This window comes from Lepeophtheirus salmonis, chromosome 9, assembly GCF_016086655.4.
Source record: "Lepeophtheirus salmonis chromosome 9, UVic_Lsal_1.4, whole genome shotgun sequence".
Classification (NCBI taxonomy): domain Eukaryota; kingdom Metazoa; phylum Arthropoda; class Copepoda; order Siphonostomatoida; family Caligidae; genus Lepeophtheirus; species Lepeophtheirus salmonis.
In genome coordinates, this window is record NC_052139.2 from 16,400,501 (window position 1) to 16,417,855 (window position 17,355).

General features: G+C 29.7%; 1 protein-coding gene across 1 annotated transcript; it reads left to right on the forward strand.

The window, feature by feature from the left end:
- Positions 1-11,596: 11,596 nt before the first annotated feature.
- On the forward strand, positions 11,597-16,227 carry LOC139906390 (aminopeptidase Ey-like). Its single transcript, XM_071891174.1, has 14 exons — positions 11,597-12,137; positions 12,231-12,616; positions 12,677-12,835; positions 12,894-13,137; positions 13,424-13,577; positions 13,658-13,976; positions 14,033-14,195; positions 14,255-14,450; positions 14,711-14,985; positions 15,042-15,250; positions 15,301-15,450; positions 15,502-15,621; positions 15,693-15,768; positions 15,825-16,227. Exons 1-14 carry the CDS (start codon positions 12,072-12,074, stop codon positions 15,999-16,001), a joined length of 2,694 nt encoding a protein of 897 aa, XP_071747275.1. The 5' UTR covers positions 11,597-12,071; the 3' UTR covers positions 16,002-16,227.
- Positions 16,228-17,355: the final 1,128 nt, after the last annotated feature.

The window sequence follows — 17,355 nt, forward strand, 5'->3', positions numbered from 1 at the left end:
GTCACAACAGGTAATGTCAGAATAGCTTTCCCAGGGTTGGAAAACTTGAAAATGTGCAATATTACATGTTATACCGATGCATCCATTGCAAACGTCGAAAATAGTGGATCACAAATTGGAATTTGTGTCAATATAGAAGACAAAAACGCAAAGATATGTCCCATTGCATGGGTATCTAAAAGAATAAAAAGAGTGGTGAAGTCAACCTTGGTAGTTGAAACTCTGGCAATGTTGGAAGGAGCTGAACTGTGTTTCTACATCAATAGTCTTATGTATGAAATTTGTATTTAATTTTTAATTAAACTTCAGAAATGTTCATCACAATTAAATATTTAAGGAGTTTAGGCTGTCTTTTTTTGGTCTTGATGATGCCGAAGGAATTTTTCTTTGACTTCCTAAATAAAACTGAATGTCATTCATGGCAATGACAATTTTGGAATTAAGAAGCTAATATGATTTCAAATTTGAACATTTGGTAAGTCATTCAACCTTGATAAAAACTGAGTAAGATAATGTATTAATAGTGTAGCCATTCTTTACTATACAATATTGATAGAAAAAGTTTTGATTATGGTAGGAAAAATTAGGGACGGAGGAAAAAATTTACAATTATATATCATTTATTTTCAATAAAATATAAAATAAAGAAGATGATATTAAAGGAAAAATAACTTTTATAGTTGAACAATATATTAACACCAAAGCTGAGGAGAAGGTATTCATTAAAGTTTTTAGTAACATGTATACTATGGGAAAACTGTATTCCTTATCTTTATAGAAGAATTGTACATGATAGCTCTTTTTGTATGCCAAGCTTGTAATACTCAATAAAATTGCCTGGAGTTTTAAATTTCAATACAAGCATGTATCTCAATTCCTAGTCATAATCACTTATTTTAGAACATTGAAAAGTAACAATAATTTTTGATAAAGTTTTTCTTCTAGACGCATCGAATTTATTGGTGTAAATGAATTTAAATTTCGAAATTTATTCAATGAAGCCAACAGCATCATAGATATTGCAAGATAAAGATACTGATTGCATGGTCCACTTGTTAAATTAAATTATTAATATTATATTTGTTATCAATTATATTTCAATATCAATAAAGTATTAGTTTTAAGATACTTGATTTTAATTAAATAATTACATACTAAGAAAGTTTTGAACTGCATTTAATTCTAAAAGCTGTTTTCTTCAAGCAATCCTTACATATAATCTGTATTTGAATTTATTTGTGTCTACTTATCACTTAAAAGGTTCACTATATGTTAAGAGTGGAATGAAACTGAAATAATGTTTACGATTAATTATTCATTATCATAAAAGTTATGTAGTTACGTTCCACTTTATCACAGTGATTGGTTCTTTAACTGCCAGGAGTGACGAAGTTACACGATTTTTGTAATATTCAATTCCACACATTCTCCAAGGAGTCCCTATCTAGAATCTTCAAATTGATGAAGAAGGCTTATGATCATTGATAGACATTCGAAAAAATGACAGTCAATATAAATTGCTAACTACCAAAGCATTATTATGCCCCCTCTTTAGAGCGCTGCTCCGAGCACCGCTCAAAATTCTCGAAAGGGAGCACGCTCATTTTTTTTTAATAACAAGCGGGAGCGCGCTCACCATTTTAGAAGAGCGAAAAAATCGCTCAAATTTTCGCTCATTTCTATAAATTTGTACTACTTTTTCAGTTTTCTACATCTTATGAGATGACATTCAAAAAATTCAGAGTTAAAGAATCATTTTAAAGATTACATGAAAAGAGGGTTAAAGTAATGTCTCAAGAAAAGCTAGAATATTTTTTCAATTGCAAGTATTTAAAAATATCATCTCTTGTGCAGTACTGTATTCTGTAATTCATGGAAATTTCATAAAATTCTCTTGATGTTTAAGAAACTTGTGTTGTTTTATTGAAATATCATTTTTTTATTATATCACGGATTTTAATGTAGATTAAAACATTAACAAATTTAACACTACGAAAAAATGGCGTGAAATTCCGATAATAAATTGGTCATTACTTCCTTAATATTGAAGATAGAGACATGATTTTGGTATCAAAATGTATTTTTTACCATTATCTATTATTAAAAGGGAAAAAATTGAATTGATTTTTTTTTTTGTAACATACATACATAAAGAGTTGTCGTGTTCAAATACGAGCGAAAAAATGAGCGCCTTTCATTTTTCATTGTTGGAGCGGGAGCATGCAACTCGTTTACAAAACCAGTTAAATTAGTAACTGAGATGGAGTGCGCTCGGGATTTCTTGAGCGGACTAACACTTTGGTAATTACAATACATATGGATTGAATGGTAGAATTAATGACTACAAGGCTAAAGAGTTAATAAAGAGGATCAAATAAAACTTCAACTTCGACCGAAAAGTCTCCCGGCATAATACAAAATAACTTAATAAACCTCTAATTTAATTTTCCTACTGGATTTGTATGAAATCAGATACAGTCTCCTTCGTTTTCATGGTAGTGCGCTATGGAAATTGGTCTTCTCTAAAAAGTGAACTTAGCTTCATATACTTCACTACGAAGTTTAAGTTGATCTATTTTTACAATACACTACACAACACGTTACCAATATGAAAAATATACTGCAATTAATAATTATTGCCTAATTTCCATGCTTAGTTAAATGAAGCATACAATGAAGTACATAAATTGCCTTTAAGACCTTTAAAATAGACGAAATAACAGCTGACAATTTAAGTCAATCAGCAAAGAGAAGGAAAAAACATAATCTTCTTCTACTAATTCTCCACTCATTCCCTTGAGTCCTTTACTTACTTTGATTTATAATTTATATCTGTTATATATTACTATATGTCCTCATATTCTATTCATTAATTATCATAATTATAAATTCACTGTTCATAAAACACAATTTTACTTTGGATTAATTGGGTATTAATTTTACTGTTGTAAAATTCTTAGTTACTATTTTTTGTAATATGGTCATAATACTATTTGCTTAAAATCAAAGAAACAATATTATATTAACAGTATGTTTAGAAACTTTCTGAGAATAGTTTATATGGATAAGTTTTCGTAGACAAATCATGATTTTTAAACTCATTAATTAAATTAGTAAAAATATGACAAAGTTACAAAGTAAAAATATATTAGTATGCTATTATGGTAACATTTATAAGATTTTTTAATTTTAATTTCGACTTCATGCAAAGAACTATACGATTATAGAATGATCTCCCCATACAAAAACCTAGTTTTATTAAAGAAGATAACATAATTTTAGTTTATACATAATATTTTTATTTTAAAACAGTTTCCGAACGTATAAAAAAATATTAATTAGATAATTGTCATTAATGATGCACCATTATTTCCGTTGGTGTTTAGATTTTTATATTATTATTGAGATCCATTTTTTATATATCCATTTCTTAACATGCTACAGCGGATTGCTAAAAAAAAGAAACCGAAAATTAACGTGGTAGCCCTGAAAATTTGAAGAATGTTTTGGAGGAGAGCAGCTTAGCATGCTGGCATGACGTTATACTCAAGCTTGTGAGCAATGTGGCAAAAATTGCGATCCGATCAGAAATTTACTACGATATAGCGATATAACGATCAGGGCTATTAGCCATGAACGATTTGATCAATTTAATTGCAATGATATTTGAATGTACAATTTATTTAAGCCTATAATTTAACCTTCTTAACATAAATAAACAATTTATATACACTTTTTCAAATGTATTTGTTTACAATATTTTACAATAATAAAAAAATAAAATATATAAAGAAAATAACTAAAATATAGTCTGACGGCCAATAATAAAATATTTAAATAAATCGTTTCTCATTCTAGCTCTTTATTTGACATTAACAGCAGCTGCTAATTAAATTTGTCGTCTCTCAGCATCTGTTTGGCCTTGGAGAATAAACACTCGCGTTGGGACTACTGGGAAGCAAGGCATTGTATATTTGAAATACCTTTTTGACTCTCCGATAACCCAAGATCATCTCCAGACCTTCAGACTCATCACTTTACTTACACATAGGTCTTGTATTCTTTTAAGAATTGAAATTTTAAGTGAATCTATTAGCCTCTTCAGTAATTGCAAAAACTCTAACTCATAAATATTTGCCGAAATTAGTTCCCACGGCATATATAAGGATCGAGACAAAGTCAAGACCGAGGTTATAAAGTTTGAGATGAAAATCAAGACCGACACCAGTATTTCTAGCTCGAGATTAAGACAAAGACTTTGATGTGTCGAGACCGAGGCAAGACCAAAGCCATATAAAAAACAGTTTCAAGACAAAGACCGGTCTAGAGAACCACATAACTATTATATGACATGTAATTTTGTACAAATTGATCGGATCACATTTTTTTATATATTTCTGTTTCGATATAGTGATATAAAGATCAGGACGAATTGCTATACTTCGATCAGCGATATAATACCACCAAATTGCAATAGGTCACCGATCAGAAAAAAATCGGATTAGCTATGAGCAGCCCTGAAAGGATTGAAAAGAAAGTAAACACAAATTCTACCCCGTATAAAGAGGGTTCGGAAGCAAAATGTGAACGGAATAACTGATTTTAGAAAAAAGCTAATAATTTTACTTTTTGATAAATAATTTTAAAAATTTTTGAACAAAACTTTGAGACACGACTTTTGTGAGCATGTTCACTCAATATGGCCGCTCTCAGCAGCAATCACATTCTCCACACTGAGGTGGAAAGCCTTGCAGGATTTGATGATGAACTTCTTGGACAAGTTGTTCCACTCTTTCAGAATGGCGCCCTTCAAGGAGTCTACGATGAGGTGAGTTGTCCCGTTAGTCTCCCTCTCCAAAGTTATCCACACAGCAAAGTCCAATGGGTTCAAATCTGGCGAAGATGATGGCCACATATCCTTGGGCCAAAAATCAGCCATGTTGTCGGCGCAGAACTTCTGGCATTTGGACGAAGAACCCTGTAGTAAAAACTTTCTGGTACACACGGTGTCCCAGAATGTCCAATGCAGTCTTGGTCCACTTGCATTTTTATTCCGAGATACGGGTCTCAGCCTCTTGCAGTCTTGACAAAACTTTAAACAACATATTCTTACATTCTTCCAGAGACTTGGACGCAACCAGTATATCATCGAGATACACGAATATTCTGTTAAAGTTCTGGGATATGGAGTCAATGAATCTTTGGAATAATAGGGCGGTATTTTTTAGCCCAAATGGCATTCGAGTGTATTCGACGAGACCTATTGGAGTTAATATTGGGGTTTTATGTATGTCCTCACCCTCCAGTGGAATCTGGTGATAGGCCTTGCATAAGTCCAATTTACAGAAAATCTTAGAGCCTCCCAGGTCTTGGGAAAGGGTGTCTATCCAATTCTATCATTTGATTAAATTTTTGAAAGTCTCCACATCATCGATAGTTTCCGGAGGACATTCTGTATTATATGAATCCCAGACATAAACGAAGAAGAAAATGGACGAATTACTGCGAATTTAAATAGCTCAACAATCTCTTCTTCTTCTTTTGAAACTCTAACTTAGGGCTGCTCAATCTCCTGGATTTAGCAAAACACGGCATTCGGCTTTTGTTATCCCTCATTATAATTATAATATGATATGATTTATTATTTATGTACCAGGCAACGACCCTCATTGGTAGATAATTTTTATTTTTATCGGTATTATTACATGTAAGGCTGGTACTTTATAAAAAAAATGATGTGACACTATTTACTTTTTTTTATTTTTTTTGTGCCCTTGAAATATTAAATATTTACTTGTATTTTATATGTATATAACTATGCATTATTGAGTCAAAAGATATATTGACATTTAAAAAAAAGAGTTTTGACCCCATTAAAAATAATTTCAATATCCCATACTATACACCACGTATATTTTATAACACATAAGTGTTACGTCATGGAGTATTATGACCAATAGAAATTGGACACATAATAGTGTTTATTTTTTGATATTTTTTTTTTCTACAAATCCGTTGATATTTTTCTCCTTCAGTCCATTTTTTTATATTTAAATTTAAAAAAAAATTGCAAACACTTGTTTGGAGTACTATATCAAATAATTTAATATACAAGATACCGCAAATTGAATAAAAAAAGACGCCCTTGTTAAGCTAAGTCCCAGTTTGGGCTGGAAGGGGGGCTTCTTGCATTAAGTACTTGTTGTGCAGATGGCTTTGTTTTTGAATTATACCCTTCAAAAATGAAGCAAAACATACTTACATATGTATTTTATTTTTTGCATATAATTAATTAAAGAATTCTGATATAACTATAATAAGATATACCAACTATTGATAGGTTAGTATTGTAAATTAAAAATATATTCAATTCAATGTAAATGCGCTCTCATTCTCTGAAATCCCTCTTCAGATTCTTGCTTTGTCTACATATGAAATTCATTTTAGCATTCTTATGAAGATAAGTTTGTTTATAAATTAATAAAGACTCATAATTAGTTATGTACAAATTATGCAAATAAGAGTTATTTTTTTCGACATTCCTGCCATTTTAAGGTAAAAAAATATTCAGTTATCAGTTATAAAGGGAGGATTGGATGAGGAAAATGAGAAGATGGCGTCATGAATTATACAGGGAAAAGTACAAGGATATTCAAAAATATATTCTATTTATTTTGCAACCAAAGCTATTTAGATTTTTTCGTTTTATTCTCTATAAATATAAACGGGCATCCAGTAAAATTTATTTTGAATATATTTAAATTCATTCAAAGTGAAAGAACATATTTTTAAATTGACCATGCCTAAGATAGTGGATCCCACTGTGCTCATTAAGAAGGTCAGTGGCATCCAGATTTGGACTTATATGCAAAAAACAAAGAATTTGTTATGCAAGCATTGTAACTTTAGCGCTAAAGCCAACAGGAAGTGGGTCCTAGAAAAGGATGGATAGTGGGTCAGGCCAAAAAGAATGTAGATTTAAACAATAAGTCAAATGTATTTATAGTGTTATCCTTATATTCCAAGGTTATTAATTCTTAATTCTTTTTGTAATAACAAGGACGTCCACGGGTGGTGGGCTAGAGGGTTGTAGCCCCCCTCCAAAAAAAAAAGATTTTTTTTTTCTCTCTACTAGACTTTTTTTCGTCATTTAGGTAAATTATGCCATAATGAAAAATTACCTATTTGATTTTTTTACAATAAATTTAATTTTTTCGATGAAGCTGTGGATTCTTTCATTTTTTTCCAATAAATTGAATATTTAAAAGAATTAAGTTTTCTGTGTATACATCTGAATTTTTGAAATTTTTTCAACATAAATTTAATATTTCAAATTATTTTTGAAAAATGTAATATTTCAAATTATTTTTGAAAAATCTAATATTTCAAATTAAATTTTGTTATTTTTTCCAAAAAATTTATTATTTGAACTTAATATTTTTAATTTTGTTTTCCAAAAATCTATTATTTGAAATTTAAATTAAAACTTTTTTTTCCAAAAAAATAATTTTCTGTGAATAACTAGTGATTTTTAAAAATGTTGTCCAAAAAATTTTATTTTTTGTGAGTAGCTATTATTTTTCAAGTTTTTTGAATAAACTTGAGTTTTGGTATTTTTTTTTAAAAAAGTCAAAAAACAAATCACTCCCCTCCAAATATAATCCTGTGGATTCACCTGCATAACACTACTGAAATGATAAGAAATTTTGAACTATCTTTACAATGTAAAATGCCAACTAAGTGTTGTATAAAAAAATGTCTCTACTTTAATCTCAGATATTGGTGCGGTAGTTAACTTGATAGATTCCCCGATGAACAAAATGGCTAGTGTTATTATTTTTTATAAAATTAATTTAATAGTGTCTTAGGTAGTGGCTTATTGTATTCCAATAAACAAGCTCGTCTGGATCTGCTTCTGATATTTAATTCATCCTCTTGTTCCACAGTTTTTTTGTCGGAATTGGAAGATTTGTTAACATATCTGAAGCTGAGTGATAGAAAGGGTTCCTATGTAATATATGATGTAAAATTTATGCTTACTTCATTGATATCAAGGTATATATAATCAAGTATGTTCTTCTGAACTTTTCTAGCGAGCCCACTGGAAATAGGGCCCGGCAAAGATTGTGACGTCATTGTTTTTTAAATATAAATTGCAGTATACTACATACTAGTAGGTTGACGTATTGAAAGAATTAGGGGATTAAGGTTTTATATAACAATCTATAGATGCGTAATCAATTTATAATTATCATAATTTACGATATTGGCGACCAGGGCTTATATACCTTTAACCAGACTTAATAACGAGTCCGATCATTCCTTAGCAGAAACAGTTTTTCTTTTCGTAAGATTATTGAGAGCTCTGAGGATCTCCAATCCTCAATTATCAAAGTCAATATTGCTAATTGGCCAATTTATGAGCTTTTATCTCCTCTATAAATTTATACTCAGTTGTTTGTGGATATTAGTTATTGTAATTTTTGGAGGAAAAAAAAGGATCAAGGTAAATTAAAGTAGTTTTGTTAATTTAATTTCTTAACAAAGAGAGTCATACAGAGTTTTACTAATTTAAGGGTGTTTTTTTTTTTAAATGGATAATTTCTTTAATTTTCTACAAATTTCATTATTTTTTGATAATATACACTTATATTCATGGGCTTAATTCTTAAAAAGGTTCTTAGACGAGCGTACCTTCTAATAATATCTTGATGGAAATCTAGAGCTGAACTTTTAAGAATTGATATTAAAGTCTCAATAACACTAGGTTTGCTCGATATTTCCTGTCCATGATATGCTTCAAAGATTGCATCATTTTTTTATTTTTTTTTATCTGAGTAAGGAAGGAGTTTGAAGGTTTTGTCAGTCCTTCTCTTGATAATGCTGATATCCCCGGTGTTATATATAAATCACAAAAAGGATTATTTCTAGTCTTTAAACCAATTCCAGGATATTTCAATCAAGACTTCTTGGCCAAGTATCCACTAATATAACCCAATTCTTAAAGTCTACAGGAATAAGCAGTCATTATACATATCTATATGTTTTGTTGGGGATTTACATTCTCTTCAATAGTCCCTGAGGAGACACCCAAAAAAGGTTTTAACTATTCAAATGATACTTCCATAGCACCAAAGCATTCTTCAGGGGGCTTATCAACCTTCAGATGTCCATTTTTCAGAGTAGTGATAATTCAATTGACAACTTTTTTTGTGTTCCTGGAGGAGAGGAGCCTAGGATAAATATAGGGGGATATGAATATGTATAAAATAGATCTGCTTAATTTTTTATGAATATAACTATTTATTTCATCAATTACCTTTTTGTCCTTTTAATATTTGATTTTCCTGTATTTAATAAAATAAAGTTTTCAGGAACCAAATAGAAACAAGGAAAAGCATAGGATCTGAAAGTTTTCCAAACCTTGCTACTGGAAGTCCTTCCGTAGTTAGACATGAGTTCGGCCTTTAGATATCTCTGAAAGCAGTCTTCCTCAAAATGTCTAGAACAAACTCTGGCAGTTTCGGGATTGAATGGGTCTTGTCTATGACAAGCTTGGATCCATTTTGCACGAATTCTATGGTAATATATGGTAAGACCGTAGTTCACATGAGGGGAGTAGCAGATTAACACAGCAGAAGGTAAAAGATTTCTCTTTGGAGTTTTCATTTCGAAAGTATTAGGAAAATCGTAGTGACTAGACTTTTAATGTAAATGATGATTCTATTTTGAAATTTTTTACTTATTATTTTAAATCAAATGACGTCAGATGGCACGTCCTCTTTTCAATAACAGATCAAAAATCAGATTTCAGAAGAATATGCCTGATTATATATACCTTGACTGATATTATGGTATAAGGAAAACAAAGTTAGCTAGTATTCTATTCACTCGGAAAGTATGACAGCGCTTCCACTAGATAAACTGCCTGATGTGAGTGATGAGGGTGCCTGTGTGAAGAAGGTCAATGTAGGAAAGAAAAAAAGTTTTAATGAAGACAGATCGTGGATTGAAAAGGGACTAAGTATTAAAAAAAACTTAGTCACATATTCATTTTTATCGTCTTCGTACGCCACCATCCTGTGGCGTATGTTTTCTATATCACATACCATCTCTCCAAATTTACTCAATAGTTCCTTTATTATACTCATATTTATTTCGGAGCTATTCTTTACAGAAATTTAATCGGGGGATTGAATTGTCCTTATTTCCTCTAATCCCCAAATCTTAAAACCAATATATTGGTCAATTGTCATTAAGCCGGTAAAATGTTGAAATTTTGCAATGATATTTACAAAGGACTTTGTAGTGATGACTATGAATCCTGCTCTACTTTTACAATCATTTAACCTAAGAATCTCGTCCTCTTTTAATCCGAGAATGACAAAGATTTTCTCATATTGTTCCATATTTGGGGTAAACTCTCTTAGTTTTAATCTTAGGGTATCTTTCCAATCCAAATAAAACTTATTCTAAAAAGGGTTGTTGTTTATTTTTTTGTTCAAAAAACAAATGATGAGGGGGTGAAAATGTTAGGGACAAAATTACCTTCTTACCAAAACCCCAGTAAAGATGATTATACACATCCAAAAGTATACAGACCAATTACCCTAATTAACATAATAGTCAAAGGACTAGAAAGAGTGGTGTATTCGCATATCGAATCGTTGAAACTAAAAGTACAATTAACCAATCAGTTTGGTTTCAAAGGGTCTACAGATTCGATATTCGGTATAATGGTTGATAAGGTAGAAAGCGCCGTTTTGAATAAGAGATGTTTTTATAGAAACTTGTGATTTTGAAAGTAGTCGCTAACTGTCGTGAAAAAATATTATCTATGTAGACTTTTACTTTAAGAGAGGATCTTATTTTCATTGCGGTGTGTTTATATTTATGATGAATTTATTTTTAGTTTATACTTTGGGTTGGAAGTGGTGTTTTTATAAAGTCTTTTCCATAAGTGTTCTCCTTGGGATTTTATTTTATTTGTAACAAGGTGTTGATTGCCTTTTCATATAAAATATACCTCAACTTCTGGGTTATATACTATACGCCCGGGTTGTTGTATTAAATTGGAGTTTTTGTGACCTTGGGGCGGCTGTATTATCGCATATGCTCCAGGGGTAAAAATAGAAAAAAAACTGTTTGTCTTTTATTCATCTATTTTCCGGGGAAAAAAAAAGTTTTGTGAAGCGTATTTTCATACCTTTTAGAATAAAAATATATATTACAAGCACATCCTACCTGCAAAGGATATACCTACTTTTAAACCTTTCTACGCATATTTAGAAGGACGCAGCATTACAAAATGTATCAAAAAAGTTACAAATAGAGCAAGTTACAAATTAATTCATCTTATAGAAGTTATATTGAGATTTTTTTTTTTTTTTGCAAGATCAAAACGTATGCAACAATTGTCACCCATTTCCAAGCTACTTTTAATGTTCAACCCTGATTTTGTTTAGATAGAACAAAAACGAATTACGAATGTTTCTGCAGGATTATATTTTGGGAAAAAACATTCTAAAATCCATAGCCTGTCACAAAAAAAAAAAAAAAAATAATTTATATATAAATCTTTTTCCCAAAAGATTTTAAAATATTCTCAAAAAGAACTTTTTTTTTGAAAAAAATTAATTATCAAATATTACATTTTTGTTAAACAATTTCAAAAATCTACAGGAATTCACAACAAAATAATTTTTTTGGAAAAAAATTTTGAAAGTCATTTATTTTCCTACATAAAAATTCAAAGATTCACAGCTACTAACAGAAAATTATTTTTCCACGAAAGTACTAATACTCAACTCAACGAAAAATGTTAGAAATGGCAGAAAAATAACTTGTCCCGTTTGTACAACGAGCCCAATTCTCCTCTAACAAAGATACAACTCTCTTAAAACGTATAAAAATGATTCATAATTAATACAATATTGCTAATAATTCAAGATGTTACAAAGAGTGTTCTGAAACTAATACACTTGTTTGCAAATATATTTTTGTATATAAAAAATGGAAAAAATATAGTATAATATATTTGGTGTGCTAATAACAGGCAAATCAGATCCAAAATGAATATGCAAAAACTTTATGTTCTTAAACTCTTGTTTTGTGTATCTCTTTTTAAGGAGTCAATGGTAACTATGATACTGTTCTAATTTGTTTTTTGTTTATATATATATTTCCGTAAGATGACTGTTTATATTTTCCTTGTTTATATTTTCATATAGTCTAAAGAGTTTCGTCTACCTAAATATGTAGAGCCAAAACATTACGACTTAACCATAATTCCGGATTTTGATTCTGCCGAATTTTCTTTCAAAGGACATGTTGTAATTCAATTTAGGTGTCTAGAAGACAGTAATAAGATCATATTGCATTCAAAAGGTCTCGAAATGATAAATTCTACATTAGTCAACGGATCTACAGCAATATCGATAGAAAATGAAGAAGTTGAAGAAAAATTTGAGACAAAACCTGTTGTAGTACCAAATGTATTGATTATCAAAACGAAGGAAGTATTAAACAAAGGTTCTATGTATAATTTATCAATTGAATATGATTCCAAAAATGACTTCAAAGGAAATCGTTTTTATGCCGGAGAATATGATAATGAGTAAAATTTAGAATAAAACGACTTTTGTAGTCTTATTAAATATTTTATTTCTCCTTGTAGGAAATTTTACTCTACCATGATTCCTTTAATGTATGCTAAAACCGTCTTCCCTTGTTTTGATGAACCTGAATTCAAAGCAATATTTAGTCTAACATTAGGACGGAAACCTGAAATGAATTCTGTTTCAAATATGCCAATCGAAACCAAGGGCATTCATATGTAATTGAAGAACAATCAATTCATGCGTTGTATTTTTATATTTATTTGTTTTAATTAGATCCAAGTACAATGAGTTGGTATTTGACAAATTTTATGAAACCCCAAATATGAGTACGTACTCAATGGCATTTTATGTATCTGAATTATCAAGCAAAGGACCAGTTCAAAAGCCCTCTGCTAATTTCACAATGTGGGGACAAGAAAAAATTTTAGGCGACGACAACAAGATGTTAGAGAAAGCTGCAGATACCTATGAAAAATTGCAACAATATCTAAATGTTTCATTGCCAATTAAAAAACAGGTAATAATTAAATTGACTGGAACAATTTTCTCTAATTTTTTTGTCACTATAAATAAGCAAATTCTTCAATGTAATCATTTAATCAACGTTTTCTTCAAAAAGATATCTTTTATCATGAATACATAATATGGTTGAAAGGGTTAAGTAATTAAGAAAAGGTTCATTGATCAATTTTACGTAAGGTTTTTTTTTCTTCAAAATTATAATACATATAACTAATAAATTATTATTTTAAACTTTGTTATATTATAAAATTTTTTTACAAAATGTGTTTGTATATTAATAGGATTTGGTAGTGGCTGATTTTGATTATTTTCAATATACTTGGGGACAAATCAATTTTGTATATCATGAAATGTATATTGGGAAGAGTATTTCACCATATTTTAATGAGAGGAATATAATTAATATGGGAGTTAAGTTAGGTCATCAATGGTTTGGTGAGTAGACATGAATCATTTTAATTGTTGTCATATGAAGATATAGTGAATAAAAACAATGTCATAATTTATCATCCCAGGAAATCTTGTAACTCCGTCTTGGTGGTCTGATCTATGGCTGAATGAGGGGACATCGACATTATTTTCTTACTTTGTTCTCGAGAATGAAATTGAAAATATATGGCAAAAATTTAGCTATGATGTATTTCAGGATATGTTACAGAAAGATTCAAATGTAAAAGATAGTTCTCCGTTGAGAAATAAAAACAGTGATGTGGTAATCTCTCCTCCTTATTTCCCTATTTTAACCAAAAAAGGTGCATGCCTAGTCAGAATGATAAATAAGACCTTTGGCGAACATGTGTTTAAGAAAGGATTCCAGGAATACTTAAATAATTTGTAAGTTTTGTCAGGAGACCAATAAACTACTAGTATTGAGGGCGTATCATTTTCAGTTCGCTTAAAAATGTTCAACAAGAGGATTTATGGAATTCTCTTCAAAAATTTGTGAAGGATATAGATGTAAAAAGTGTTATGGATGAATGGACAACCCAAGCTGGTTATCCTCTTGTTACAGTGAGAGTCCACGAAAAAGGCAGGTGCATGGCCATCATACAGGTATATGTTAAAGACTTCTTTCCTATTTTAATGCATTCTTAAACATAATGTCCATGTAGAAACAATTCCTTGATACTAAAGAATATAACTCTACACAACTCTGGAAGATTCCTTTAAGCTACAAACTGATAAATATCACGGACCAAACATTTGTAGGCTCCAATCTAACGCATATTGACAATGTTACAACTACAAAGATCCATGATCATTTAATTGGACAAAGCACTATTGTTATCGCCAATTATGAGATCTTAGGTAATCTATACAATTAATTAGATAACTTTATAATTTGTATAATACTATTGATTTTTTAGAACCTATAACCACTAAATCAATATTATTAACAAGTATATCTAGGTTTATTCTTAACCTTATTTAATTATTTTAAAATTATTTCTTATCGTTTAGCTCATTATTTTATTATGTTGTGATTGATTGGTTCTTTAATAAATAAATAAAATGAAAACTTATATAAGCTACAAGCTAATAATTTACCTTTTTTTGACTTTCAATAGGATTTTTTCGTGTTAATTATGACAAAAAAAATTGGGATAAAATCATAAAGCAACTTCACTACGATCATGAAATAATTGATGTACTTAATCGAGCACAGTTGATAGATGATAGTTTCAGCTTGGTTGGACCTGCTATTGAAGAATATACATTACCTATGAGAATTAGCTCTTATTTAGTAAAGGAGGAGCAGCCACTTCCCTGGGAAACATTTTTTAAACATTTACCCCTATTTTATGAAAATATTATTCGCTACAACCGAGAATCTTCCTTTATGGTATTTTATAGACTATAATACTTAATAACTCTGCTAATTTTTATTAATTTTGGAAGCTATTTTTGCGTAATTGGACGAGCCCAATATACAAATCAATTGACTATAGCCAATTGGAAAATATTACTTCAAGTATGAAGCTTGAGTTTAACGTAAATGTAGCTAAATGGGCTTGTTTATCTGGAAATCCTGCATGTAACCAATGGGCAATAGAAACTTTTGATAAATGGAGAAATGCCATTGAATCCGACAAACCACCAAGACAAATGTAAAGACAATTTAATATTTTTTTTCCTTAATATATATATTTTTTTTCAGAATCGTAGATAGGTTTCTCCCTATTGTCGCTTGTTCTGCTGTAGCAGCAGCAGATAATGATACCTTAGATTTCTTCCTGGAACAAGAAGAAACAATTTATGAAATTGAGGATGCAATTTCGTGCGTTCAAAATGAGGGGCAAGTCTATAGGTAGGGAGATACATTAAATACTTTTAAGTATAATATATATCTGTTTTTCAGGATTTTGGAGCATAGAAAAGATCAATTATACTCTGTCTTTCAACTTTTACCACTAAACTATGTCGGAAGGGAAGTGATGCGCAAAGTACTTCGTAATATCACCACTGATAGGGGAACATTGTACGTAAATCTTATCTTAATTATTTATTCGAAACTGGTTTACTAATTTTTATTATAATATCTTTTATTAGATTAGATAAAAATGAAATCCACCAATATTTATCATTTACCTTGGAAAATTCAAAAAATGAACAAGAATTTAATAAGGTATATAATAATATCATAGATTTTTATGTATTTATAACCTTTGTTTTTCATATTAGACTGAAAGTTTATTTTTGAGCATTGTTGATTGGCCTCAGATTAAAAATGGTACAAATGATACCATGTTTGAAGATGATGCTATTCGGAAAAGTATAGAAAATATAAAAATTAATTGGAAAACGAATAAAGAAATTGAGGAAAAAGTGATTAATGCTCTTCAAAGAATGAATAAATAAAATTTTGTTGCATAATATTATATTAATCTATAAACATCTTTAATCTATATATTAAATGCGAATGTGTGTGAGTGTTTTTTTGGGAATTACAACCAAACCAATGAATGGATTTTGCTAAAAAATTTCATGTAGGTTCTTAAGCTTTAAAAAATGGTTCTGGTGATTTTTGGCGGCCTTTAAATAGTATTTTTCTAAAAAAAAGCACTATTTCATAAAAAACAAAAAATAAAGAGATTATAAGGTTTAGAGAAGATAAAAAAGAAAAGATAATATGATACAGGATTTTTGACAATAATGTAAAAGTGGAGGGAACTATAGCTCAACGTGAATATTTTTTCTTCTGTAAGCCTTAAAAAAAGTAAAAGAGTTTATAATTAATCTTAATTTCTTTATGTATAGGGCAAACCTACCCTATTTCCTTTTAAAAAAAAGGATGCAAAAAAACATTTCCATGTGCCAACATGCAGCGATAATCAGTCTTAAAATTTTAAGGTCTTTATTTTTTGTTTTATAATAGGGATATGAGTTCTTGGTTTATTTTAATTACTTAATATCCCGGGTAACACCGGAAACCCCTACTCTAGTTTAAATGAAAAATTCATTGGTTAATTAACTTCAAATTGTGATAATAAATAAATATACTTATTTTAACTGCAAATTCATTTATTTCTTATTAAAAACCTATATATTTTTAAATATGAAAATAGGGAGATAGACTCGAGGTGTTAATTTCATGACCAGTGATTTAACTAAAAGGTAATACGGAATTGAGAAGGCCTGCAATAAATGTATGTAATTTATTTTATTTCTTGTATCAATATAGTTTTTTGTATATTTTTTACAGTTTTGAGATCAAAAGACAGTTTAAATAAGGAATGGAAAAAAGTTTTCCTGATCCACTGAAAGCTTACGTCTATGTTATCCAGTGCAATACGTTATTCAATAGCATAAGTTTATTTGTACTAAGGAGCACCAATTTGAATTTTAATCATACTTGTCTTGTAATGATTCCCTAATCCTTAACTCACGTTGTGATTAATTGTTTCTATGTATACTTAATAAATGAAGGATATTTCAAACTATAAAATTATGTTTATCTGACTTCTAATAGGAAAATATTCAATGTATAATTTGAAAAAAAAAAGATTTATTCAAAAATAATGTATCTGCAAGGATTTTTGTAATTTTTAAGTGATCCACTTTTGAAATATTAAAATTCTCTGCTCATTGTAAATGGTTAACTTTTTTCTTTCGATCATAGTATCTCATTCCCCAGGAAGGAGTTCTCTCTACTCCCTTATGAGGTCTGGTAGTCTTCCTCGATTAATTATCTTCCCGTCGTGCCACGTGGAAT

What these genes read in the sequence shown, in the direction of transcription:
- LOC139906390 (XM_071891174.1), top strand. Translation starts at nt 12,072, where the DNA reads ATGAATATGCAAAAACTTTATGTTCTTAAACTCTTGTTTTGTGTATCT. An exon ending in GTTAGGTCATCAATGGTTTG is followed by an intron (nt 13,578 to 13,657) that starts GTGAGTAGACAT and finishes TTATCATCCCAG; the next exon opens with GAAATCTTGTAACTCCGTCT. An exon ending in ATGAACAAGAATTTAATAAG is followed by an intron (nt 15,769 to 15,824) that starts GTATATAATAAT and finishes TTTTCATATTAG; the next exon opens with ACTGAAAGTTTATTTTTGAG.